Source organism: Vanacampus margaritifer, chromosome 14 (genome assembly GCF_051991255.1).
Source record: "Vanacampus margaritifer isolate UIUO_Vmar chromosome 14, RoL_Vmar_1.0, whole genome shotgun sequence".
In the NCBI taxonomy this organism is placed as follows: Eukaryota; Metazoa; Chordata; class Actinopteri; order Syngnathiformes; family Syngnathidae; genus Vanacampus; species Vanacampus margaritifer.
The window spans coordinates 8,732,889-8,759,966 of record NC_135445.1 but is presented as its reverse complement, the minus strand read 5'-3'; the positions used below and the strand labels follow the sequence as shown (position 1 = coordinate 8,759,966).

General features: G+C 36.9%; 1 protein-coding gene across 1 annotated transcript; it reads right to left on the bottom strand.

Annotated features, from left to right (window-relative positions):
- Window positions 1-5,853: 5,853 nt before the first annotated feature.
- musk (muscle, skeletal, receptor tyrosine kinase) lies at window positions 5,854-26,292 on the bottom strand. The gene is made up of 17 exons (XM_077542774.1): window positions 26,211-26,292; window positions 22,911-23,037; window positions 22,644-22,795; window positions 22,420-22,547; window positions 22,214-22,355; window positions 21,112-21,236; window positions 18,809-18,968; window positions 18,402-18,408; window positions 16,615-16,878; window positions 15,077-15,270; window positions 14,965-14,988; window positions 14,788-14,876; window positions 11,319-11,493; window positions 10,955-11,141; window positions 10,702-10,893; window positions 9,509-9,657; window positions 5,854-7,466 (listed from the first exon to the last, which is right to left on the bottom strand). The coding sequence occupies exons 1-17, from the start codon at window positions 26,290-26,292 to the stop codon at window positions 6,766-6,768; spliced, it is 2,898 nt and encodes a 965-aa protein (XP_077398900.1). The 3' UTR covers window positions 5,854-6,765.
- Window positions 26,293-27,078: the final 786 nt, after the last annotated feature.

Genomic DNA, 27,078 nt, shown 5'->3' with positions numbered 1-27,078 from the left:
GTTATTTTGTATTTTTTGTATTTTTTTTCTTCTTCTTTTCTTTTCTTTTTATTTGTTCATTTTTTTCCTTTCAGACAATCATTGAGACAATTTACAACATTCAATTTTCACATACAATTGCACCCGAAGAGAAAAAGGGCTGACGGGGTGAAGCCGATTGTGGGTGCAGCTAGAGCCAATCTCATTTGATTTTGGCAGAGAGGTTTAAAAAAAAAAAAAAAAAAAAGTTTGTTAGTGAGGTTTACATTGACATTAAAACAATCTGCACAATAGGAGTTTCTAATGTGTTGTGGAAAAATACGCTCAAATTGCTGTAACAGAGAATACCCAAAACAAATCTTTTTGCAAATGGACCAGAACAAGAAATACAATAAAGGGAGACAGCCAAATGGATCAAGGCATTCAAAACAGCACGAGAGCACATGAGCTGTATTGTAGTACCAAAGGGAGTCTTTCTTCCTGCAATACGTGCAGATGTTCACACTTTGCCAGATGTCCTAAACAAAGTGTTACTTTTTCACAATTTGCAATTCTTTGAGCCAAAGGACACAACTTAATGTGAGATATAAAATTGTCCATCACGTTTTAGCGCTGATGAATAAATAAGGCAACAATATATTAACACAGCTTGTAATGCAATGTTAAACCGAAAGTGAGCAATTTCTTGTTAGTAAAGGCAGAACATTGGATACTTGCAATGGGTCTCATTAGTGTCTAAAGCGGAAGAAAGTTAACTTTTTTTTCCCCCCCAGGGTTTTGAATAAGTCATGATTAATTGTACAGCCTTGCCTTGACTGTTTATATAAGTGAACATCTTGCTACAATGACATTTTAGTTGTCACAGATAAGATAAGTCTATGTCTAGTCCAGCACCATGAAATGCAATCATGCAACTGATCTGTGAGTGTGTGTGCGTTCGCGGCATTATAACTCAGTAGCTTTGAATATGCGCATGACTTTAAAATCCCTTCTAATGCTTTAAAGTAAAAACAAGGGACAAGGACGCTTGTTCTGTTTTGACTATAAAGATTGCTACATAGCATAGGACTAAGGTTAGGTGGGTTTATATAATTAAATAGACATCGCTATTTGTTTGCTTAATGCTGTTTGTTCGGTGGAGTTTGTGGAATCCAGAACAAATCTGTACATAGTAGCTAATCTTGTTACATGTTTCAGATGTTGCCTTAAATCAGACAACACATGATGTAGCTACACTATTGTGTAGTAAGTCAAAACAAAGGTACATATGTGCTGTTTAATGTTTCATTAAATATAGGAATGTGTTTTGTTTGTTTATTTAGTCAGGTTTCTTTGTTTGTTAGCTCAGAGAAGAAATTCGTGTTTCCATCACTATTTCCATCATATTTTAATCCATCTCATGGAGTGGCCATTTTGCAACCAATTACAGCTCATCTTAACTCATTTACTGCCATTGACGACTATAGACGTAAAAAAATTCATGTGAATTATTTCTATTAGTTTAAAAAAAATCATTTCATTTAATTTTTTATGGAAACCTAGAAAAAAAAATATTGTACATTTATAACATAAAATTTATGATTAATCGTGAGTCAACTATTGAAGTCATGCGATTAATTACAAATACAATTTTTTAACGTCTGACGCCCCTTATTTTTAACTTAAAAAAATTAAATTAGGGGCGTCAGGCGATTAATTTTTTAAAATTGTAATTAATCACATGACTTCACTAGTTAACTAACGATAAATCAAAAATTGTATATCTGTTCTGAATGTACAATAAAAAAATCTAGGATTTCATAGTCTTGTTAGCGAAAATGGAAAAAAAATGTTAAGCTAATAAAAATAATTAAAAAAAAATGTTGACGTCTATAGCCGTCAATGGCAGTGAATGAGTCAAGAAAACAGTTGAGCTGTGATTGTTTTTTGCCTGAGCACCTGTGATGTCATTTTCGGTCGACAGCAAGTGGCAAAATGGCCGCCCACTGAAATGGAAAAAAATGGATGGATTTTGCTTCGTAACTCATAGTCCACAAATGTAATATTAATCAGAATGCCATGTTTTGACTAGTGAGGTCACATATAACATGTTATTGTCAAGAAATGTTTGAGGTTGACTTTCACTTCAAATTCAAGTCGTTCAGCCTTAGTGTTTGAGTATCTTTTAGGGTGATCAGATGTCCTGTTTTATCCAAGACAAGTCGCCGTTTCACAAAGGCAACACGCTTTTTTTTTCTCCTTTGTTTTATGTTTGCTCTAATTTTATATTAAATGAATGTGCCTAATGTTGTAGTCAGCAGAGAAGTCACAAAGTGCAAATAACACTGCGCAGATGTGTGTGTTAAGCACACTCTGCCATGTTTATTGTTCCACAGAATTGGAGTGTTAGCCTCCAGTTGACTGATATATGCCTTGGTACTTCCTGTGGCTCCCCAAACTGGCCAATCAGAAGCAGCGCAGCCGCCCAAACGTGTTCCTGTGCGCAGTCACTGAGTGAATGGGATGTCATATCTCCCTTACAATGTCAATACAGACACTTTCCGCGGTTCCCAGCACGCTTGCTCAAGTGGCCCCGTTGCATGGGGAGAGTCTTTATTTTTTCGTGAAATATTTGAATTGGCTAACTCAGCAAGACCTGTTGCCAACGAAATCTATTAAAAATGTGAAAAACAAGACATGAGAAGTGAAGCTGTTAACATGCGCTAGGAATTGCTGAACTTTTGCAGAACAATCCCGACATTTCAACACATAAACCACATCTGACTTCCTTTGGAAAATTGTCGAGTTTCTATGGAGTGAAGACGTAGGCCTATTGTATGACAGGAGATTATAATGACAAAACAGGAAGTGATTTTTTCTGAACAATTCCTCTAATTGTTTAACAGTGACAGCCGAAGCGATTAAAGGAAGGTTAGAGAGTCCATTTAGATAGACTCTTTGTTTGCAGGAGCATATTCAGCTAATTGAATGAGTGACTGATATTTCCAAGTATCATCAGAGCACCTCGTAATGCATTTTAGCAATGACACTCAAAACAAAAGGTCAAGTGAATTAGATACGAGAGGGAACCTTCTGCAATGATATGGTCATAATCTGCTGCTGACAAGATGTGTCACATTTGGGCCTAATGGGTCATTGACAATTCAAATAGTAGACCGTTGACTACTAAGTCGATTGCGAGGGATATAGGGAAAAAAAGAAAGGCGAGTTTTGTGTGTGTGTGTGTGTTATTATAGTTATGTATATATTAAAAAAGTATTTTATTTTTTAGGTTTAGCGTTTTATGTTCTTCACTTCTAAGGTCTTGAGCTACTTCAGCGGACCAGATGATCTTGATGAGTGGGATCAAAAGTGACCCCAATTAGAATTAATGGGTATTATGCTGTGAACATTAAGAAATTTGTCTGATTTGGGTTAAATATTGTGATTTTTATTATATTCTGGTCAACAAAATTTTTTTTTGTTTGTTTTCACTTTTTTAGTTATGGAAAAGTATTAGTTTGGCAAGGATTCTCACTTTATTCTCAGAATTCTCACTTTAAAGTCAGAGTTCTGACTTTATTGTGGGACTTTATTCTGAGAATTCTAACTTTCAAGTGAGAATTCTGACTTTAAAGTGAGAATTCCCAGTTTATTCTCAGAATTCTGACTTTAAAATGAGAATTCCCAGTTTATTCTCAGAATTCTGAGAATAAAGTGAGAATTTTCACTTTATTCTCAGAATTCTGACTTTAATCTCAGAATTCTAACTCTAAAGTCAGAATCCTGCCACACGCACACATATATATATATATATTTTTTTTATTATTATTTTATTTATTTATTTAGTTTTATTTTTTTTATTTTATTTTTTTTATTATTATTTTTTTAATATTTTTCTTTTTTTACAAACAAACACTTCGACACTCTTTGGTGTCCAAATGATATTAGTGGGGGTTGATTTCCATTTGATTCTGCATTTCTAGATGGCCTGGCAACCACAGTTGGACAATAGTCTGTGTCCTCGTTATCTGAGATATCAAATCAAAAACCATGATTGGCCCTCACTTTTCCATTGACGGGACGAAAGCAGAATTCAGCATTGCGGAAGGCCTGTGTAGATCACAATGGAACTCCTTGCCAAATACATTTGAGGTACTCGTGTGTGACATACATAAACTTGTCTTGAACAACACACTAACATTTATACAATCAAAAAAGGGGCATCAAGCTACAGTGGTTTGACTACTACACCAATTTGACGTAAGATAAAAAAATACTGAAAGGAGGGTAAGCTTAACCGGCTCATTTCGGTGATACTGAAGTAAGAGTGCAGACAGAGAAGGGAGTGGGACGTGTGGGGAGGGGGGGGGGGGGGTAAGTGTGGACAACAATTTAGATCAGGGAGAATAGGTCAAACTGCAAACTGCCAACTCTATAAACAGTTTACTCTTAAACATCCTAATTCCCAACCCCCGCACTCAAACTCACACACCACCAAGTGGGCCACATGGTTGCCATGGAATATCACAAAAGTACATATAACAGCATTCTTGCTGCATGCTTTTTGACTCATCTGATCCATCTTGTGGTGAAAAAGCAACCCTGCAAAATTCACAAGTTTTTCCACATATTGTACATTATTTACAATGTTAAAAGTTTTACTTTCTTCATTCTCAAGCTACGTTCGCCAACAATCGCAGCTTAATCCCTATGAATGGAAATCAAGACATACATGTTATCATACCATTATGTGCTTGTCTCAGCACACGCTTCAAATTCAAAATAATGCTGAAACTAGCTTTTAAATAAAAATTTTGCCCACGTGTCATTTGCTGTGGCCATGTCTGTGGATTTAGAGTCTTTTTTCTGCTTTGCCACACACTTACCACAAAAGCCACATCAGACACAGCAGCACAAGTCTGGGCCCTCTGGTTTCCATTTACTGGACTATCTATGAGGTGGTGCAGAGAATATGAGAGCCGTTGAAATGAAAGCATGATGATGATACTTTTGTCACAACAAGAACATTAGAAAAATATATAATCAGCTAGTCTGCTGTTTAGTTTTACACACATGCAAATCTTTTTAAATGTTTTTTTTTTTTCGGTGACAATACAAAGGTTATCATATTTAAAAGGCATGTTCAATACCACTTTTTTTTATTTATTTCCAGTACAAATACTCAACAAATAAATTCACTCCGAAAAACAAATAATGGATCATTTTAAAGAAAGACCTATATATCCCAATATTAGGGATGTAACGATATCCACACATCACGATACAATATTAATACAAAAAAGGTCGCAATAGTGTAAAAAAATGAGCTCGTACTAAAAAAAAAACAATATTGTGCTTACACTTAATATTTACTTGCTAATGCACGCACACATTGAGTTTCTCCACATATTCATAAGCATATTATGTTCCCCTTCATCTGACCATTAGTGTGGATTTTAAAAGGCCAAAACATGCCTTGTGAAAATTAAACGACACTAAAAAACTACCCACCAGAGGGTGCTAGAACTGCACAAATGGAAATCAGCCAGACTTTCTTAACAGATGTGCTGCTTTAAATGTCATGACATGACGACGACGATATTGCAGCAGTTTCGTTATTGTTTACATCCCTACACAATATAGCATTCTTCCTTAAAATTGCAGAAAATTAATTCAATCTTCTATTCTTGTTATTTTTTTATTTTATTTTTATTTTTTTTCCTGGAGAGCTCAGTATTGTTCATTCTGTAATTTTACCGATTTGACATGTCATCATCATTGCGCTCCTTTTTTTTTTTTTTTTTTTTTATATATATATATATTTTTTTTTTGTTTGTTTTTTTTGTATTTTGTTTTTTTTTTTTGTATGTGGGTGAAAATGTGTATGTGCGTGCGTGCATTCATTAGTTCACCTAAAACCTATTAAAAAAAATAAAAATCCCATACCGTTTCCCTAAACCGAACACTTCCAGCCAGAGTCGTGAGGCCGTCAGGAAACCCGAGAAAGGACCAAAGAAAAGAAAGGAAAGTGAAATCCAGCACCGACCAGACACCACCCACCAGGCCACCAACCAGAGTCCAGAAAAAAAAAAGGAAAAAAAGAAATCTACCTTACTATTACGGCATATTCCCCAAAAGCTATTCTTGTTATTTCTAACGATAGCGATACCTGGTATTGATACTTGCCCATCCCTAATATTTGATGCTTAGTGTTATATATTATATATTAAAAACACACAAATGCATTGCTACACATAAGAGTAAAAATGTAATATTTTCAAAATATTTATAACATAGTTATTATCATATAGTAACTATAATCCCCCCCCAAAAATGAAGTTTGCTTTTTCTGAAAGGCAATCAATATAACGACATACACTTTCAAAAATTACCAATGATTATAAATTTTAAAATTCCGGTCCGTAGTTATTTAAAAAATACACAACAACCTTTACACGTTCAACACATGGAAATGCATGTGCCGCAATCCCATTGGACATTCTGGCCAATGTTATGCAAGTAGTAGTTCACCATTCACATGTCATGTCTGAATAAATTTGGTTTTACGGTAATTATGCAAGTTTTCCTTTTAGTGATGTGTATGAACATCATTTTGTCTAACAGTACAGTGATAAAATATGCATTTCTTGTTGAGTAAATTACTCATACAACCTCAAATTATGAATATTCTGTGTATGCCAGTCTCCGGAGATATGTAGTGTCTTGGTGGGATTTGATTCAATTTTAGTGGTTTATCGGAGATGTAAAACATTTTTTTTTTTAAAAATTAAAAATTAAAAAAAATTAACAGTCAGCCTCCGTATCATCATTTGTGCTCTGCATGTTTTGATGCATCCGCTCCAGAATTCGATGTATACTGCAGAAGCTGGGCCGATCGGATGGGTGTGTGCTCCAACAAAGCCTCATGAGATTATAAAGCTCCAGAGGGCAGTTCTCAGGACAGGAGAGAATATGACCGTCCCTGACATAGTAAATGACTTCCTCATGTCCCATGCCATAATATGGCTGCATGCCGTGCGAGAAGATCTCCCATAACACTACGCCATAGGCCCAAACATCCGATTCCGTGGTGTAACGGTTATAGAAAATAGACTCTGGGGGCATCCAGCGAATTGGTATGGCGTCATTCTCGTTGGCTTTGTAGTAATCGGCTGAGTAAATGTTCCTGGAAAGGCCGAAGTCGGCGATTTTCACCACCATTTCCTCCCCGACCAGGCAATTTCTTGTCGCCAGGTCTCGATGGACAAACTTGCGTTCCGACAGGTAGGCCATCCCCGCGGCAACCTGTTTGGATATCGACAGTTGCTCGGGGCAAGCGAGGGGCCCCGCTTCCATCTCGGATGAAAAACTGCGACCGGATAAGCTGGCGCGGCTGAGCGTTCGCACGGATCGCGTCGGAGAACGACGACGCAGGAACTCGTTGAGGTCACCGTGGGCCATGTACTCGAACATCAAGCACATGGGTTTACCCACTGCGCATACACCTGCGGGATGAAAGCATACACACTTTTTTTTTAGTTCACTTTTGATACATTCAGTCAGCTTTTGAGCTCGGCGATTTCCCACCGCGGAGGTTTGAAAGAACAAACAGGGATACTCACCCACATAAGCACATTAGTGATGTCATTAATCTCACTGGTTCAAGTTGTTTTCTCTTCTATGGTATGTCATAGAATGGTTTCATTCACGGGAAAAATGTGAATAAACATTTGGTGTAGACATAAACACAGACAAAACCATCTGTGATGTGTGCAGGTTTCATGAATAAACTCAGCACATAGAGGATCTACAGTTTTCAATTAATAGCACAGTGTGTGTAACTGTAGCCAATTTATAAGTCATCCTTGTGTTCTTCTGAGCTTGACTTTACTTACAGGAAATGCAGACATTTAAAAGAATTCTGAAATTGGATGTGTTTGCTACTCTTGGTTCATGATACCACTTTCAGAGGAGGAATAATTATATAATACCTTGAGAATTTTATTTCCATGTTTGGCCTTTTATAGAGGTCATATTTTTGTTTATAATTCCACCAAGAGAATTCCTCTGATCGTCTTCAAATTTTGTGTTTCATCTGAAGATGTTTAATACGACGGCGTATTAGGTCCACGTATAAATATATATATATATATATATATATATTGAAGACATTTAACATTTTCTATGCATATTTTTACTGTTTATGAATTTACTTATAGTATATAGATGCCATATAACTGTGATAATGTTTGTGTGAAATATATTGGACATATTAACTGTATTGTAATGAATAACACTTTTCACTCCCTTCCAGCTGGTAAGATAGGAATGCACATGGGAGGCATGTTCTCAAGTTCTCATGGTGATAACACTGTGGGTCTGAGGGAGTCTAGGTCGCATGGTAGTACCTGTCTAATCATATATTTCCAGCTTTGGACGGAACTGGAGTAAACATGTCAGTAAATCACTTGTCTGTCTATTATAATTACTAACCCTTTGTCCAGCCTCAGAGGAGGAGTATGCTTTTTTCATCTATAAAGCGACTGTGTGTTTTCATATTGACACACTCGAGGCTTAACATCACCTTTGAATGTAAGCATGTCTTGTGTCTTTTAGGAGCTCCTAAAATAAATCTTTTGCAAAAGAAGCTTCTTCATCAGATCTCATTTTTCAATTATTTCGAACACGCAAAGATTACATTTAATATAGTAATCAAATAATACCTTCAATATATATATATATATATATTTATTTTTTATTTATTTTTTTCAGAGGGTGGGGGCAATATTCAGAGAAAAAAAACGTGCAAATTTGCCAGTTTATAAACTTTTTTTTTTTTTTTTTATCACCTGGTGCTATTTAGGCTAGAATTCTCATCTAACAATAGGCATTTCTAAAATCTGTGCAAAACAGTATCATCAACATTTTTAGACAAGGACAAATTACGATCCCCTGTAAATGTTTTGTGCATTTTGGGTTCATTCTTGGGTTTTACAAAATACCAATATCAATGCAACATGGCTAACTTTTTACGAGCAGTGTATCCACGGACAAGACTTTTATACGTCTACAATGACATAAAGCAAACACTTTAACTGAACGAATCAATTCCGCTTTTAGTATGTGCATATTAAAGCGTTGATACAATAAAGATGAGGTCATCTGGAGTTCTTGCCTTTGGAATAAAAGCCTACTGAATAATTGAGCAAGCCATTCCCATGTCGATTTCTAATGGAGTTTTTGTTTTTCGTTGATGGATTTAGTTTGTGGCGCTCACAGACAGTGAGAGAATTAAATTCATCCATATGACTTGATATAGATCTTAGTAGTGAAGTACAAATTGGTGGGCCTTCTGTGGCTAGTACAAGTTTTTAAAAAAAAAAGTTAAGTATGCATGAAGATCTGTTTTTCCGTTTACTCTCTGCCCCCTTTTAAGTGAAATGCTGGCGTTCAGTCACACAATGAGAAATCCAGGTGTAAATGCTGACCTCTTTTTTTTCTTTTTTTTTCAATAAATCTTGGTTTCATCCCACATGCGTACACTTACCTAGAAGTCGCACAATGTTGCAATGGTCAAATTCAGCCATGAGTGCTGCCTCTCTTTGGAAATCATTCTGCATGTCTGTTGAGGCTTCTTCCTTGAGCATCTTTACAGCCACCATTGTGAAAGGTTCCATCGGTAGCAAACCTGGAGCTCTGCAACAATTAGATGTTGACTTAAATATTCAAGAGCAAATTTGTACTTTTTTTTTTTTTTTGCATGTGTCGATCTCCTGCATGGATTCCAGTGAGTCAGTTTATGCTTCTGCCACGTAGATGCACTGAATTTAAAAAGAATGAGAGAAGCCAACTTCACTCGCTCATGTACATTACTTTGCCACGGTTAATGGCGCGCTCTAATATTTTTATCCTACTATTTTATCCTTTCTGTATTAATATTAACAAGACAAAGTGGCAATTTCTGCAGAAATTATGTGGGAATGCTGAAAGCTGAATGCGAATAGCTGAATGCTAATAGCTGAATGCTTATGAAGTAAATTGGAAGATAAATTATCTGAAAATTACAAAGTATTAATTGGGGTTGAAAGATAAATGAATAAAAAGAACATTCATTTAGATGGAAAACTGGAACTAATGATATCCAATGGAAAAATGCACACACACACAAAAAAAATCACTCAATAGCGCCACCTAGGCATGCAGTACCCTCTATTCATTTAGATGGAAAAGTGGAACTATGCTCGTCAGTTTGTATACATGAATATCCCTTCGCATAATTGCCATGGATATATTTGCAATGTAAAGTCGGAGGTGGGATTCGAAACCCGTGACCTTCTGGTTACTGGACAATGCAGTATCAGAGAGCTGGTAATGATGTGAAGTTGTATGTATGGAAGTGGCCGTGGAAAGTGGGACTTCATTGTCTGTCCCATTGAAAATGGATGGGGAAAAATTTATATTTAACGTTTAATTGTGCAAATACTGTAAGCAATGTGGAATGGGACGATAAATATCCCGGAAGGCGTGAAATTTTTAAAGCAAGTTTTTGAACGGTGTAAATCTAATGAAGTACTATGTGGGAGTTTTTTCTCTGTAAAAAAAAAAAAAAGTGAGGAGAATAAAAATCACAATAACCTATGTAGGAATGCTTAAAAAAAAAAAAAAAGTTCTCTTATTACTTGTAGTTTTCCTGTTCTTTGTTTTCATCCATTTACCTCATGGTTCATAGTCCAGTCTTACCTTGCTTGAAAAACTCGCCCAAAAGCTCCCTCTCCAATATCTCGGACATATTGGATATTATTTCTGGGGTACTCAAGGGCCAGCAGCTTGGAATTGAGAAGCAAAGGAACCCGTTGGTACATGGGGTTTGGGTGCAGTCGGTCCAGAATGAGCTCTGAAGGGAGAGCAGTCATTGTTGGGGTCTCCATTGCCCTGCACATAGAAAGAGTTAGTATTGTCCAGTCAAGGACTTTCTATCACATTTTGCTTTTACCGCTTCTGTTGTCGCCATTGTTTTCTCCGTCGGCGACATGCGAGAATCACGATGGTGAGGAAGACGGCGGTAGCAAGTACAGTCAGAATGATGACAATGACAGACATGGAGTATGCTGGAGATGATGCTGTCGTTGGAGGGAGGTGACGAGGGCCTGCCGGCTCTTGCTTAACCACTGACACATAACCTAAAGATAATTAAAATCCAAATTTATACCAAAATGGAAAGTCAGAATATTATTATAAAATAATGAATAAGATTGATTGATGAAGAGTTCACAACATTCTAATTAGAAGTTCTGCTTTGACCATTTTTAAGCAACTATGTCGACTAGTATTCTTGAGAAAGAGAAAACAATACGTACCTGATCCTGTGGCTGCTTCCCCACACTGTGGTACGGCACAATACTCCCAGCGTATGTTGGGATTTGAGGTGTAGCACCACGGCTTGTCGCTGATTCCTCCTGGGTTTCTACAGTTGTTATCAGAATTTTTTAACTCTGGAATGGCATCCACAGACAAGCGGTGCTGGTGAGGAACCTACAAGACAAGATGTAGGGATTGTCGAGTATACAGACTACCATGTTTTTGTCCAATCGTATATCTACTTCAATGCTGCTAAAATTGTGATTTTAGAACATGTTACATAACATGATGAAAGATGTGTAGTACAACAACCTTTAAGTATGTATCCCACTGAGAGATCAACGTTTGTGATGTTAATTTCACGTCAGGGTTCGTTCAAGGTTGCAGCATTTCTTAAACGTTCGCTAAACAGTCTTAGTAGTTTTTAATTGTTCCATAAACACTCTGATGGTCTTTCCTATCACAAGCAAATTTTGAACATGTTCAAAATGTATTTGCTTTTCCTTCGTTGAAAAGTCCAAGGTCTGTCATGTTTGGGTTCTGGTTTTGGTTGTGTGTCTCCATTGGTTTTGCGTGTGGTCCTGCCCTTCCTCGTGTCGACCAATCCGTGCCCTCAGCCACGTGTGTCTTGCCCCAGGTGTGTCTTGTTGTCTCGTTAGTGTGTGTGTATTTAGTTCCCTGGTTTTGGTCAGTCCTTGTAGGATCATTGTCGCTGTCACTTCTGGTGTTCTGTTTGTTACTTTGATTTTGGATCTTTTCAGATCTTTTCAGATCTTTGTTTATTTAAAGCTAACCAGTACCCCTGTTAGTGTTTTTGTAAAATAAATTATGTTCAGTATAACCTGCATTCCTGCCGTGGTTCTCCTGGCTCCCTGCATTTGGGTCATCCACTCCGCACTCGTGACAAGGTCACAGCGTTTCCTAAACGCTCTCCAAACAGTCTTAATATTCTTTAGGGTTCTCTAAACAGTCTCTAAATGGTCTTTATTGTAGCAATTTCTTGCTACACCATATGATGCCCAAAAAGCCCATATCACACTGAGCAGCGCAGTATTGGGACGGTCCGCGCACGTAGCAGAAATCAAAATTCAATGGTAAATGTTTGCCCCTCAGTGGGATACGGCTTTATGAGGTTAATTCTTCTGCACTTCAAACTACTTGTATCTGTTGAAAATAATAATAATAATAACATCTTTTTGGGGGGGGGGGCATGTATATCGTGGGTGAGATGCAAGGCGTGGTTTGAGTGGTCAAGAGAGTCAAATAAAAGGAACACCCTATATTCTGGTTTTATAGCACTTTTATTTATTTATTTTTAATTTTTAAATTTTTAATTTTCTTTTCTGGAGAGCTCAGTATTGTTCATTCGGTAATTTTACCGATTTGACATGTCATCATCATTGCTTTTTTTTTTTTTTTTGTATGTGGGTGAGTACATGTATGTGCGTGCGTGTGAGTGTGTGTGCGTGTATTCATTAGTTCACCTAAAACCTATTAAAAAAAAAACATACCGTTCACCTAAACCAAACACTTCCAGCCAGAGTCGAGAGGCCGTCAGAGGTTTAATAGCACTTTTAAGGACACACTCAAAACAGATCACTCTTTCATAGATAAACTTAAGTGGACCTTTGGAGACTTTTTTGAGTGCCAAGAAAGTTTCTACAGTCCAAAGGGCCAACTTAAATATTGAACAGCTGATCTGGCTTGGTGATGCCATGTATAAGTACATTTAAGAAATATAATGAAGAAATTTCAGTTGCAAGTCATACAAGTATATTAAAAAGAGATTAGTAAATCGTAAATATTCTCATTTGGCACATCCCTATTACAGTGTTTTACTTCTTTATTTCCGCCAGCATCACATTCAATGATATATGATTGAAGAATTGAATCTATTATTTTGCCCACCTCTAGTCATCAAATAATAACGACACATCCTAATAAGATGTGAAGATTGTAGACAGATGTAAAACATGACCTCATAATGTGTCACGGCATTACTGGGGTGACAAGGGATGAATGATTGTGAAATGCAATGTTATATTGGCAGTAGTTTCAATACTTCAAGGGGAATCTTGGCTACAGAGCTTGTTTAGAAACGTAAAAAGGCACTCATAGACACAAAGCATTATGCTGTGAAGATTGCGAGAATGTTCCTTCATTATACTACAGTTTCATATACGGTATTCACTGTACATAATTGACCTTAAAAGTTTCATTATGATCAGGCAAACGCTAACTCAAAATCTAGTAATCACTCATTTGCATGAATGTGTGCAGGTCTATGAGTAAATGAGTCTGTTAGCGATAGTCTGTGCAAGATTTGCGTGTGAAAGCTTAATTGCTTCCAGAAGCAGGATGTGACTCGATGAAACCCTCCCTCTCCGCTGACCTGGCAAACACACTCACACATGCAGACAGGCACAAACTGCACAGGAGAGAAGCAAGAGTTCATCCAAAGAGACTATTTTATACCAAGCAGAGCCATAAAAACATAAAGCAGCTTTGAGACCTTTGGGAATGTTTGTACATTACACATTTCATGTCATTTCTTTCCGAGAAACAGCCACGAATGTATGATAGGAAACGCAGACGCACACAAATCAGTCTAACTGCTCGGAGTGGAGTAAATTGATTTTACACTTGTTACAAATGTAATACTTTGCATCACTGGATGGCAGCGGCAGAAGTGAGTATTTCCATTTGAAAATACAAACCCACCCAAAGGTATTACAATAATAGTTAGATCAACTCCTTCATTTTCTTCTCTAGACTACTTTCAAAAATAATGTCAGCTCGTTAGACACTAAAATGAGAAACATTTGTGTTGTACTTGATTGCAAATAAATGTTTAAAGCAATGCCACATTATACACATCCAGCTGTATACAATTGTAATTTTTCGTGTGTTGATTTTATGGTTTTTAACTTTAACTATTCACTGTGATTTGTTTTAACCCTCCTCTGTAGCACTTTGAGATTTCTTTGAAATGTGCATTACAAATTAAATGTATTATAATTTTTATTTTTATTATTTTTATTATTTTTATTATTTTTATTATTTTTATTATTTTTATTATTATTAAAATATATTTTCAAATATTTACTTGATGAGTACCTGTTGATCCCATGGCTGACAATGTGCATTACAAATTAAATGTATTATAATTATTATTATTATTATTATTATTATCAAAATATATTTTCAAATATTTACTTGATGAGTACCTGTTGATCCCATGGCTGACAATGTGCATTACAAATTAAATGTATTATAATTTGTATTATTATTATTATTATTATTATTATTATTGAAATATATTTTCAAATATTTAGTTGATGAGTACCTGTTGATCCCATGGCTGACAATGTGCATTACAAATTAAATGTATTATAATTTGTATTATTATTATTATTATTATTATTATTATTATTTAAATATATTTTCAAATATTTAGTTGATGAGTACCTGTTGATCCCATGGCTGACAGGGTATCCCTGATCTTGTCACATTCCTGCTACCCTGGTAAAAACGCCCTCTGTCACTGTAACATGTTGCTGTTGAGAAGAAACAGGTTGTAAGATTAATACTTTTTTTTTTTGAACAGCGGTCATTTTTTGATTGAATCATTTTCACTACACTTACTTGTCATTTGATCTGTCTTGATGTCTGAAATATAGAACAGTAAGACTAATCATCTTGTATGAAGAAGAAAGAAGGTCATTCTTCTAAGGTGCTTTAGTGACTGACAACGTACCCACAAAAGGAACACGAGTACAGGCATCGGGGTCTGAATGGAGGCTGGGTAAAGTTTGACATTTGGGCAACAACAAACGGGGTGTGCGGGAGTCTGTGGTCGAACCCAAGAGTCCAGGCTGGACCGACATGCTGCCTTCTAGTATCAACCATTCCTTATGACAATACAGCTCCTTCACTGCAAGGCAATGCTCCCTGTAGTAAAAGGCCAACAAAGTTTACAATAATAATAAATAAATAAAAATATTAACCGTTACACCTCCTGTAAACTAAACTGGGGAGCGGGAGACATTGAACTGTAATCACACTCATTCACTTACTAGAAGATTTTGAGAACCACTGGGGTAGTTTTTGCCTGTTGAAGATCATTTTTTAAAAAGGTTACTGCTGCTGGAACAAGAGGAACTAGTCAGGTGTCTCTTAGTTTGAGGGGGATGAGGTCAGAGCTTTATGTGTGCCATTCATTCAATCATATTGTTAGCATAATAGCATAGTTCACTAAGTCATACTTGAACATTAAAAAAATAAAAAATAGCAAGCACATTGATGTTTTTAGTTTAAGAATGATGGCAAATATGCTTTTAGGCTAAGCAGTCCTCAAGTAGGGGGGCCTTTTTTTTTTTTTTTTTTGCCTTACCATAATAAAGTGTAATTGCACATCCATGACAGCAGGTGGCCGTGGTGTTCTCAGTGGTTCAGAGCCGTATTTAGAGAGTTTGGCCAAATCACAGCTTGGTCAACTGCTGGTCACGTGACATACGGACACCATCTTGTTACCCTACCGAAAACCGAGTTGACCAAACTCTGTCCATACAGGTGCTCGTCAAAAAATTTGAATATCCTGGATGGATGGTATTTTCAAAACGATGTCAATCTTCAATAGTTGGTTGGATTCCCTTTGCCTTAACCACTGCCTCGATGCGCCTTGGCATTGCCTGGGGGTCCTGGAAGCCCAGGCTTTATTGATTTTTTATTGTTTTTGGGTCTGGTAGTCCTCATTTTCCTCTTGATCGTTTTGAAAATACCATCCATCCATTCATATATTTTTTCCCCGTGTAAAACACTGGGAAGTATGCATGGTGATTTCTTTACATTATTCAAATTTTTTGACATCCTATTTTTGTGTGTTTTATGAGCTGGAAGCCCAAATAATGTAAAAAATAAATAAACAAATAAATACTTGAAATCACTTGAGTTGTGGGCCCTAAATCTATAATCTATGAAAGTTTGACTTTTTGAATGGAATTACAGAAATTATTCAACTTTTCGAGGATATTCTAATTCTTTGACGAGCACCCGTACATGGCTCTGCAGTGGTACAAAGAGTGTTCATGGAGTTGGGGGAGCGCTAAATATTTTCTTCCTCCTGGGGGGCTAACAAAAAATTCTTGAGAAGCTTTGGGCTAATGATGTATTTATGAGCTTGCTTCATGTAAAGGGACTAAGGAGAAAGAAACATTTCTAGCTAGATTGATTAATTTATTAATATTTGTAAATATATTTGCTAATAGAAGACAATATTGAAAACATGTAGTTTACCTGCAGACCGGTTTAGGTGCAGGTCCCAACCCTGATGGATTACAGTCAGGGAAAGAAGTATGGCAAAGAAGTGAACGCACTGCCGGGCCACATAGTTTACTGAGTCCTTCTAAATCTGTCCACCAGCTCTGAATCAAGTACTCCTGCATGTCCTCGGGGTCAGAGATGGACGTGTTGAAGAAGACAAGTGAATCCTCCCGTAAAATTGCGCGGCACACATCGCCGCGATATGCGCTGCAGAAGCCTGCAACACCCTTGTAGAGTCTGTCGAGAAATGTGAGAGAGACATGCAGTCAGACTAAATGATTGCATGAGTATTTAAAAGTCACTTTTTTTTTTCGATTTTATTAATTTATCAAACTTGAACATTAACTTGAGATGAGATATATTTTGTTTTTCATTACTATATTAATATGATAGATAGATAGATGGATGGATGGATGGATGGATGGATGGATGGATGGATGGATGGATGGATGGATGGATAAGATAGGTAGGCAGGCAGACAGACAGACGGACGGACGGACGGACGGACGGACGGACAGATAGATAGATAGATAGATAGATAGATAGATAGTTAGCTAGCTATACAGACAGCTATGTAGCTAGAGATAGCTAGCTAGTAAGTTAGCTAGATAACAATTCAGATAGCTACATAGCTAGAGAGATTGACAGATAATAAAAGTGTTAGTTAATTAGTTAGTGATAGTGTTTGAACAGTAACAGAATAAACACTGATCTAAAATGTTGGTGATTCTGTAGGAGAATAGTTCCGATCAGCATTTGCTTCACATATGATGTCGTTCTGAACTGCCTTTCCAGCAGTGTTCACTTTGATTCCTCTCATCTTGCATCTACAGTGACTCTTACAAACTCCAGATGCTGCCTCCTGGGGAGGCTGAAGCACTGGTTAGTTATTAAATCAAACCATCGACATAAAACTAACACGTAAATCTAACAAATCCCACCATGACTGTTATCTCGCTCAAACCTTTCTCATGACTGTCTGCATCCAGTGTCCAGATGTGGCAATACATTTGCTATCATTCAAACCTGGTCTTCTCTTATTCTTCGAGCCCTGATCATGAAACATTTTTTTCTGTACGGAATTCAGTTGCCTTAACACATGCTGTAAAAATATGTGTGACTATTGTAGTCCAGAGAAAAAATGTGAATGCAGTCACTAAATGTTTCTCCTCATTTCCCTCATCGTGTCTTTTCACATGTGGTAATTGTGGTCATGTTGAGGTTTAGCAAAGTTCACGTTCAACTCGCACCATATGCTGACATCAGGAGCGGCTCCCTGTCAGTATGTCAATATTAGTGATAGACAGAAAATCATAATAGAATCAAATTCTCAACCTAACATCTTAAGACTGAGTAAAGCCAGATGGTTGTGTGGCGGGACAGTCCCCTGACTTTGGTGCACACGGGTTCAGTTTCCAATCAGTGACGGTGTGAATGTAATGGTTGTTTGCCTCTACAACATAACAGGCTCACATAAGGAGATTAACATTCTAAGGTCATTTAAGTATAATGTGCATTATCAAATATACAAAGGAGCATAACTAAAAGGGTTTTAGAAAGTCCATAGGCTACCCTGTCTTAGATTATACAAAGCATAATTATTCAGTGACCTAAAAAGAAGGGAATAAAAGACCAAACATATCAGAAAACTAAAACCTTTGGGCATTATATTGAACCTTTTGTAAATTTAACCACAGTGTGACTTTAATAGGACTAAGGCACAAGAAAGGTATCAACAAGGGTACATTCCAGTGACTTACCTCCATTCTATAGGGAAATTGCAATATCCACAAGATGTTGGTTGAAGGAGAACCAGCATGAAAAGAAGTGGGAATAAAGAAGGCAGAAGAGGCATAGCATTTAGTCTTGCTTGGAAGAGAAAATCAAACATGATCCTCATCTATCCATGTCATAGGTTTAGCATAGGTCTGCGGAGAGACTTAACCAGAAGGTGATTGGGCAATGTGTGTGGTCAGCATGTTTTCTTTGAGGCAAGGTGTAGGGTGTGGTGAAGTTGAAGAAGAAACAAATGGGCCAGGAAAAAAAACAGCTGAAGCCACATCAGACAGACTGGCAACTAACATAACATGAGATTCAGAGACAAGCAGTTGATGCTCCTCTGAAAATTTGACAATTTGTTCAAAGAAGTGTAGAATGAAAAACTCGCCTGCGACAGTCACTCTAGCGGTTGCTTTGACAGTGTTGGCCCCAGCACTGTGTCTGTTTGAGGCCAAGCACGTGTAAAGAGCTGGCTTATTCACTGTCACCCTGAGAATCGACAAAACCACTTCTCCCACCAAGGTTTCATCAACTGATGCGCCGGAGATCTTGAAAGGAGGGGGAAACAGACAGGAGTAAGACTGTTTCAATTTCAGGTGTGTTGAGCGGATTGTGGTTTTCAAATTAGTAAAACTCCCCAACCACCACTCAAATTTAGTAGTGGGATGTTGTCTGATTTTAATTGTACGGAAGGGGATTAGGCCAGTGAAGAAAAAAAATGATTGGCAGGATTCCCACTTTTTTTTTTCCAGAATTCTGACTTTAAAGTGAGAAATCTGACTTTAATCTCAAAACTCTGACTTTAAAGTGAGAATTCTGACTTTGAAGTGAGAAGTCTGATTTTAAAGTTAGAATTCTGTCTTTAATCTCAAAACTCTGACTTCAAAGTGAGAATTCTGACTTTAATCACAGAATCCTCACTTTATCACTTTAAAGTCAGAATTTTGACTTTGTGACGTAGAGCTACGAATTGTGGAGGGAAATCAGAAAGTCAGAATTCTGAAACTAAAGTGAGAATTCTGACTTTAAAGTGAGAATTCTGAGAACAGAATTCTCTTTTTAAAGTCAGAACGCAAAGTGAGAATCCTGCCAACATTTTTCCTTTTTTTTTCTGTCTTCACTGGCCCTAATCCTCTTCCATCAAAATTGGGTTCAAAGGAGCAAAGAATTATTTCTATCATTAATGAACGTGCATTGTTAAACATGACCATTGTGCAATATTAACTGACATGTACATTGGTAATTTTCTTTTAAAGGGATTCATGCCACATGTTAGTAGCAGCATACAGTAAACCTCCAGTTTATCTTGAGCATACGTTACTGAAATAAATTCCAGTAACAGGCTGCCAAGAAACATTTTTACACACACGCACGCACACACACCATTTTACAAGCATTACTGGCAAGTAATCATTTTTTAACCAGCACCCAAGCCTGCCAAAACATTATAATGTCTGTCTGCCCACAATACCACACTTAATGCCTCTTGGATTGCTGGCAACATGATTTTTAGTTGCATCGTTAACCTAAACTATGTTCAAATTACATTACAATTGCCAGTGAACAATGAATCATTTCATGAAATTGCATACTTACTACAGTTCAAAGCATTCGGTAAAAAGTCCTTTAACAACATGGGGAAAAAAACTACAACCCCATAACTGACACAAAAATCTAAACAGCTGTTAAAATTATTTAGTATTTTCATACCAATTAAAACGTACTGAAGTACTTTTTGGTTAGGTATTTTAACAAATACACATTTGGATGTAAAAAAAAAAAAGAAGAAGAAAGAAAGAAGAAAGAAGCTTGTTATTGGTATGATTCATGATGTCTCAATGTTGCAGGTGTTGGTGATGATTGTAAAAAAAAAAAAATCCCACTGGTATTAGAATATAATCATACTGCAATTACACTTGATGCATCCATAAATCATTTCAGATTCCAGCTCACTGTGTCACTAAATAAGAGATGAAGTCATTTTCAGTTTTTTCGTGTACTCATCAGACCGCGTTAAGACATCAAATTTAAATCTGTCACTGACAGTGTCAATCAAACCCGAGCATTATCTTTGTCATGTGATTGCTTGATTGTGATGCTTATATTGACTTGCAATGTATTGTGCATGTGTACTGTACTTACTGATGTGGTCTGTTTCATGTATGTGTGTAGTGTATATCCCTTTGGGACTACCATAAGTATGTAGATGTACTGACACATTAAATCAAAAGTTTGGATTTCCTTTTGGTGATTCATAGTGGGAGGAAAACGTCTGATACAAGCTGTCCAATTTCCAAACAAAAACAGCCTTGCGGAATCTTTGATCTCAGTACAAAAAATGCTTCAACTTTCAACCACAATATCAGGATCCATCATTGTTTTGGTCAGGAATGCTCTTCCACATTTGTATTTCATCAGAATTTTTCCATGACAAGCTCGTGCAAACATGCTAGTACGATTCCTTTTAAATTTGCATGCAGGGACTTTGTGAACTACTTTTAATAGTTACCACAATGAAATGGTCATTAACAGGTTTAAAGTTCAATATCATAAAATTGAGGTTCCATTATAAAACAAGTTGTGACCAGCATGTGGCAATGTGTTAAAATTGTAAAAAAAATTAAATGAAAATCTGCTCAAAGCAGCAGGCAGTTTATTGCATTAGTGTGGAGCCCCATGCTGTACACTCACTGTATTCCCATTTTCTAACCAGGTGATGGTGGGGATTGGATTTCCAGTGGCGTTACACTCCAGAGATATTTGGCTGCCGTATGCGACTCTCTTCTCCTTGGGAACTCTCAGGATTCGTGCTGGAGCTGCACATGTCACAGGCAGACCACACACATACAAAAAAAACAAAAAAAAACGCGCATAGAGGTAAAGTGTGTTCACAATTAATTTTTGGGGTATATGGAAACAGTTAAGAGGCACTTGCTCTACTGCCTCATTTTGGCATCCTAAAAACTTGGCTACAACAGTAAAAGAATAGTCTGCTCTTTTATTGCACCACGTGTCATCTGTTTTTTCCTGCTTTTAACTCAGGGTGGAGCTAAAATGAAATTTGCATGAGATTGCCAAACAAATTTGACAATGGCAGGATTACAAGTTACCCAGCCTTAACATCTGCAACAAATATGACTTTTTCACTTTGAAGGTATTTAACTTTGAAAGATTCGTCTATGTAGAGTATAGCAGGACGCTGACAGCCATCACTCAACTCAGTAGCCTTTTTATCTGACCATTTATGACTGAAATGTCTACTAATTAGTACATTAACACCTTGGCTGTTCACAATGAGTACTCCTGCAAGCCTCTGCCAATAGTTTTCAGAACGGATTCAGGTTCTAATTTCCCGTGCTCTGTCTGCGGATGTGACGTAATGTGCGCTTTCACCACGTTGTGTATGTGAAGAAGTGTATGTGCAGTTTCATTTTTTGTCAGCAGGTGGCAGTAGCGATTCGAAATGGAATATTCTACGTTCAGTAGCTTTAAAAAAAACTAAATAAAATACTGCTGTTTTTTTTTTTATGGAACCTAGGGCCAGCAGTTACAATGAAAACAGCAGAGGCCCCAGAATTGAACCCTGCGTAATGCCATACGTTTTGTTTTACATGTGAATTAATGTTGCACACATTCGTCTAATTTATTGTTTGCTTAGCATAGTATGATAGTATGAAGGGATTAAAAATAAATAAATCACACGGTGTGCCATCACAACAGTAGCAACAAGTCCACTACGACTACTGAGCGCACCACAGGAATCCAATCCACATTGGAAAATATGAATACTGACCTTGCACTTCAATAGTGACAGGCTTGGAAAATGCCAAACCAAAGCTATTCCTGGCCACACATCGATACTGCCCCGCATCTTCTTTCTGAATATAGTTGATCTTCAGTGCGCCATAGTCAAGAATATTGACACGGTCACTAACCTGTGAGAAGTTTTGTCAGAATGAAAATGTCACAAAGACAAAAGTAGGGAACGTTTAACTCTACCTTGATAAGCTCATCGTCTTTAAGCCAGGTGATGTCTGGTTTTGGGTTACCGAGAGTAACACATGGCAATACTGCTTTGGACTCAACCAAAAGGGTCACATTTGTTGGATGGCGCTTGATTTGGGGCTCTGGTTCAGAAAAGGACAAGCGTTAAGACATTCAGGACTCCAAAGACGGTTCTTGAACCATTGTTGATTGACGGTTTAAACTGGAAGCAGACATACTCATTTTTAACTGGAGCGCTCCGCAGCTCTTGGCTGGCTCTCCAATCCCGTTATTGGCAAGGCAGCAGTACTCGCCGTTGTCATTCTCTCTTACGTGAGGGATAAGAAGCATTTGTCCCTGTTCTCGAGTAAGGTACCTCGAGTCATAGTACCTAGTAGGACAAACAAGGACAATGAATGAACGTCCCAGTTTTATGATAAAACCTGCAAACGCAAGCTGACAGAGATGGAGTGCTGTAGCGGAAGATGATTTCAAAGTTAACTTACATTATTGGTTGGTTATTCTTGGTCCATGTGATGTCTGCTGAAGGTCGGGATTCGACCTCACAGATGAAGGTTGCATTGTGATCCAGTAGTACATCCACTGTCTCCAATAATGTCACAATACGAGGTGCTAGAAAGAGAGTATTCAAATGGAGTAACTATAAGCAAATTTACATTCTATTGGAAAGTATACAGATTATGTGACTATTTATACAGAAGTCAAATCAAAGAAGCTTTTCATTTGAGGATAAGAAGCTATTTTTTTTGTTGCATTAAAAAGGAACATTATTTTGTTTAGTTTTTAGTAATAATTTCAATTACACATTGTTTATAGTGGAAGTCAACCATAATCATTTCTTGACAATAATATGTTTTATTAAACCCCTCTAGTCCATATATGGTATTCTGGTTAATATTGCATTAGTGATATATGAGTTAAGCAGTGAAATCCAGCCGTTTTCATCCATCTCAGGGGCGGCCATTTTGCCACGAGCTGTCGACTGAAGATGACATCAATGTTGTTCAGGGCTCAGGCGACAACCAATCAGAGCTCACCTGTTTTCTAAAGCTGCGCTGTGATTGGTTGTTACCGCAGACCTGAGCAACATTGATGTCATCTTCAGTCGAAAGCAAGTGGCAAAATGGCCGCCCCATGAGATTTTTTTAAAACGGCTGGATTCATATTCCACTAATGCAATATTAACCAGAATACCATATTTAGACTAGTGGGGCTGCATAGAACATATTATTGTATATATATATATATATATATATATATATATATATATATATATATATATATATATATATATATATATATATATATGGGTTAACTTCCCCTTTAACACTTAATTTATAACAGTAAGCGAGAATGACTTATCAGACAAGAGTAATAGAAAAGTAACACAGTATCAGATATTTATTTTTTGTCTGAGGAATATATTGCGAAGGACACCAAGACAAACATGGACAGTGCTCGTAGCAGAGGGATGAAATCGCATCCACATCTATCTGACCGGAGACATCAGGTTTGCATTAAACTTTGTACGAACTTAGCAGTAGAAGAGAATATAAAAAGAAGACAGAATTAATGAAAACTAAAAAAGAATGTAAAAGATAAGGAATGAATAGGAAAGCATGAGGTTTATTTTGTTTGGGATAAACTGTAGGTCACTGCTGCTGAAAGGGGCTACTTGAATTGAAAAGCGAACGGAAGTCAAACTCAAGTCAAACATAATTTACTGCTACAGTTTGTAATAAAAATAATAACGAAAATATAATACACCAAGCTGGCTAGTGTTTACATGTTGACATTAGCTTTTAGCTGCCATAGTGCAATGTACAACATTATGTTGCATTTTCACATTGGCGAGTCTTGTTTTACCCGTCGTTGCCTATACTGTCCTTACGAATTAGATAATTAAATAATAATAATAATGCACCAGATGGAGCACATCTAAAAAGTTACCAAATATTGGTGGAAATAAACACTGGCGTTTGTTTATAGAGCACATTAATAGCCTCAAACGTCTGTTTTCTTTGGTCTTTGTGGTCATTTATAATAACGCCCCTGGGATTTTTCCAATCTTTATGTCACATTATCAGTTGTATTTGCCTTTGATGCGGTTGCGCAATACACAGTGGATTTGTTTACGTGGCAAGGAATCAGATGCTATCTTATGAGTAACTGCTTGTTGAGTTCTAACAAGAGAAAAAAAAAACATCATTGAGTCAGGAAACACAGATTCAAAGTGACAAGAACCTTTACACACTTTTTTTTTAAATTATAGATGGTCAAAAGAGCCAACAAAGTTCAAGAAAACACACTACTTGTTTTCTAACCAAACACTGAAAAAATAATCTTTTATAATCACAAGCATCTTACAAACAAGCATAATATTTCATTCTGACTTTTACAGGACTTTCCAACACGTAATTCAATGTAGTTGCAGATGATGATTAGATTAAGATAAATAATGATTTCACATATTTGATGATTTTTGTGGATCCCCCCCAAAAAAGTGGGCAATGCAAATGATGGGAATAAAAATTATGACAACCCACTTCCATCTGGCTTTACTCTGCATTGGGAACAGTCGACATTGATTTTATTCATGGCATCCGTTCAGTCAGAATTTGAAAGATGGGGGTTGGATGGAGATGGAGGGTTTGACCGTTTTTTTTTTTTGTTGGAAGCTACAATTGGTTTTCAGGTATGCACGATTAAAGTATCAGGCATATGACTAGTTTCTGGCCTTATTAATGTTTCACATTTGATCATCATATGATGCGGCGTCACTCTGGGAAATTGTGCACAGGTTCAGCAGTCTCTTGCTTGGCTTAGTAGCTCTTTTTTTTTTTTTTGGCATATGCAACTAAACCTTCAAATCATACTATTTTTTTTATTTATTTTTTATTTTTTGGGGGTGAAAGTTCCGCTATAGACACATAGAAATAGTTTAAACTGTGTACATGGTGGCAAGACCTTGTATTTTTTTTAGATCTCAGAAAATCTAGCAAAATATAGTTTGGTGAGCATTGTGATGTGTTTTTGTCACTGGGCACATCATAGTTATGGTCTCCCTCAGAGGGCTGTTATGAGTGTGAAAGCCATACAAAATATGTAATGTCATACAAAATTACCCTATTTGTACTATATACATTTGAAATTCAAAGTCAGGAAAAATGATGGCAAGCAAATATTTAAGCGTACAAATATTTTTCAATTAATGCTTTGGTGATTTTTTTTTTTTTTTTAAATGCTTGCAATATCTGTTACAAGTGAAGACAATTGCCATTTCTATGTAGGTCAATCCATCCATTATCTGTAATTTAGCTAAAACATGAAGTAGATACATCTGACTACAACACATTCAGTTTGACCTATTATTCATTTAAATATAACTGCAATATGTTTGACGAGCCTCATAACCCCGCACACCTGCTTTAACGTACCTCAGACAATATCAATAACCTAGTCGACATTTCCAGTCAGTTAATATACTTCACCGTGGAAATCAAATCATTCGATTTTAGACGTATCTACAGTACACTATGTTGGTCAATAAACACCTTCCCCCGTGCCCTTGCAGGATGTGGTGATCAGCTGGTGATCTCAGGGTGACATACTGCGTTTGAAGCCTTTACATAGCAAACATAGCGAGAGAGAACAGGCTACATGTCATGATATTTCCTTTCATTTCTACACTTTACATACAAGCGCAATAAATATAATAACTTCATGTTAATTGAGAATTACATTTGCTTGAAAAGTCGCAAAACATTCAACATGGCTCCACTTACCTCTCTGTATGCCATTAGTCAAACTAACCACAACTAGAAGAGAGAAGATCTTCAAGACTGAGTTGAGTCCAAAATTATTCATCCCGGCTCAGAATTGAGCCACTTGTGCCCAGTTTCTTATTTCCGAAAGCTTGATATTATATTCCCGTATGATACCTTCTATTTTCTTCGGTGTGCACCGTAGTAGTCAGACTGCCATGCTTACTTAACACTGACCATCTCACTTAATGTGTGTTAGCATTGTGAGTGACAGTGGCAGCTGCTAACTTATCCTCACATGCAGTCAAGTCGCTCAGAGTTTAGAGCCACACTCAAAAGCTTCAAAGGCTCCAGTGTTGCAAAACCACTCCACTGTTTATAAGCGTCGGAATGCTATAACAGGAAAACAAAGAAAAACCTAATTTCACAGAATGAGGACAACATAGAAGTTCAAGACATAATTCTGTTTTAAACAAAGTAATATGGTATGATAAGTAACAGGAAATGGGTTCATCTTAACAATAAGATCATTTAATGTTTGTTCAGTGTTGCACCTCTTTGTATATATTCTTCAAAAACAATTCCTGGAAAACACATAAAACCCACATTTTACTATGTTACATATAGCGTAAACAGTGCAGGAGGCCTTTGAATCCACCTGTTGCCTGCTGACTGTATGCTGTGATTTATTTTTGGAAAGGAATGGCACTTCACTGGCTTTTCATCCTTCTTACATCGGATGTAGTCAACTATTGTTGTACCGTTGACAGATTAGTCTAATTTTGTACAGTGATGAGATACAGCTATTGTCTTTATTTTTGTGTGTCACAGTGCCAGACATTTACCTGATAATTTACTGTGTTTATTTTGTGTCCTGTCATCTGACAAC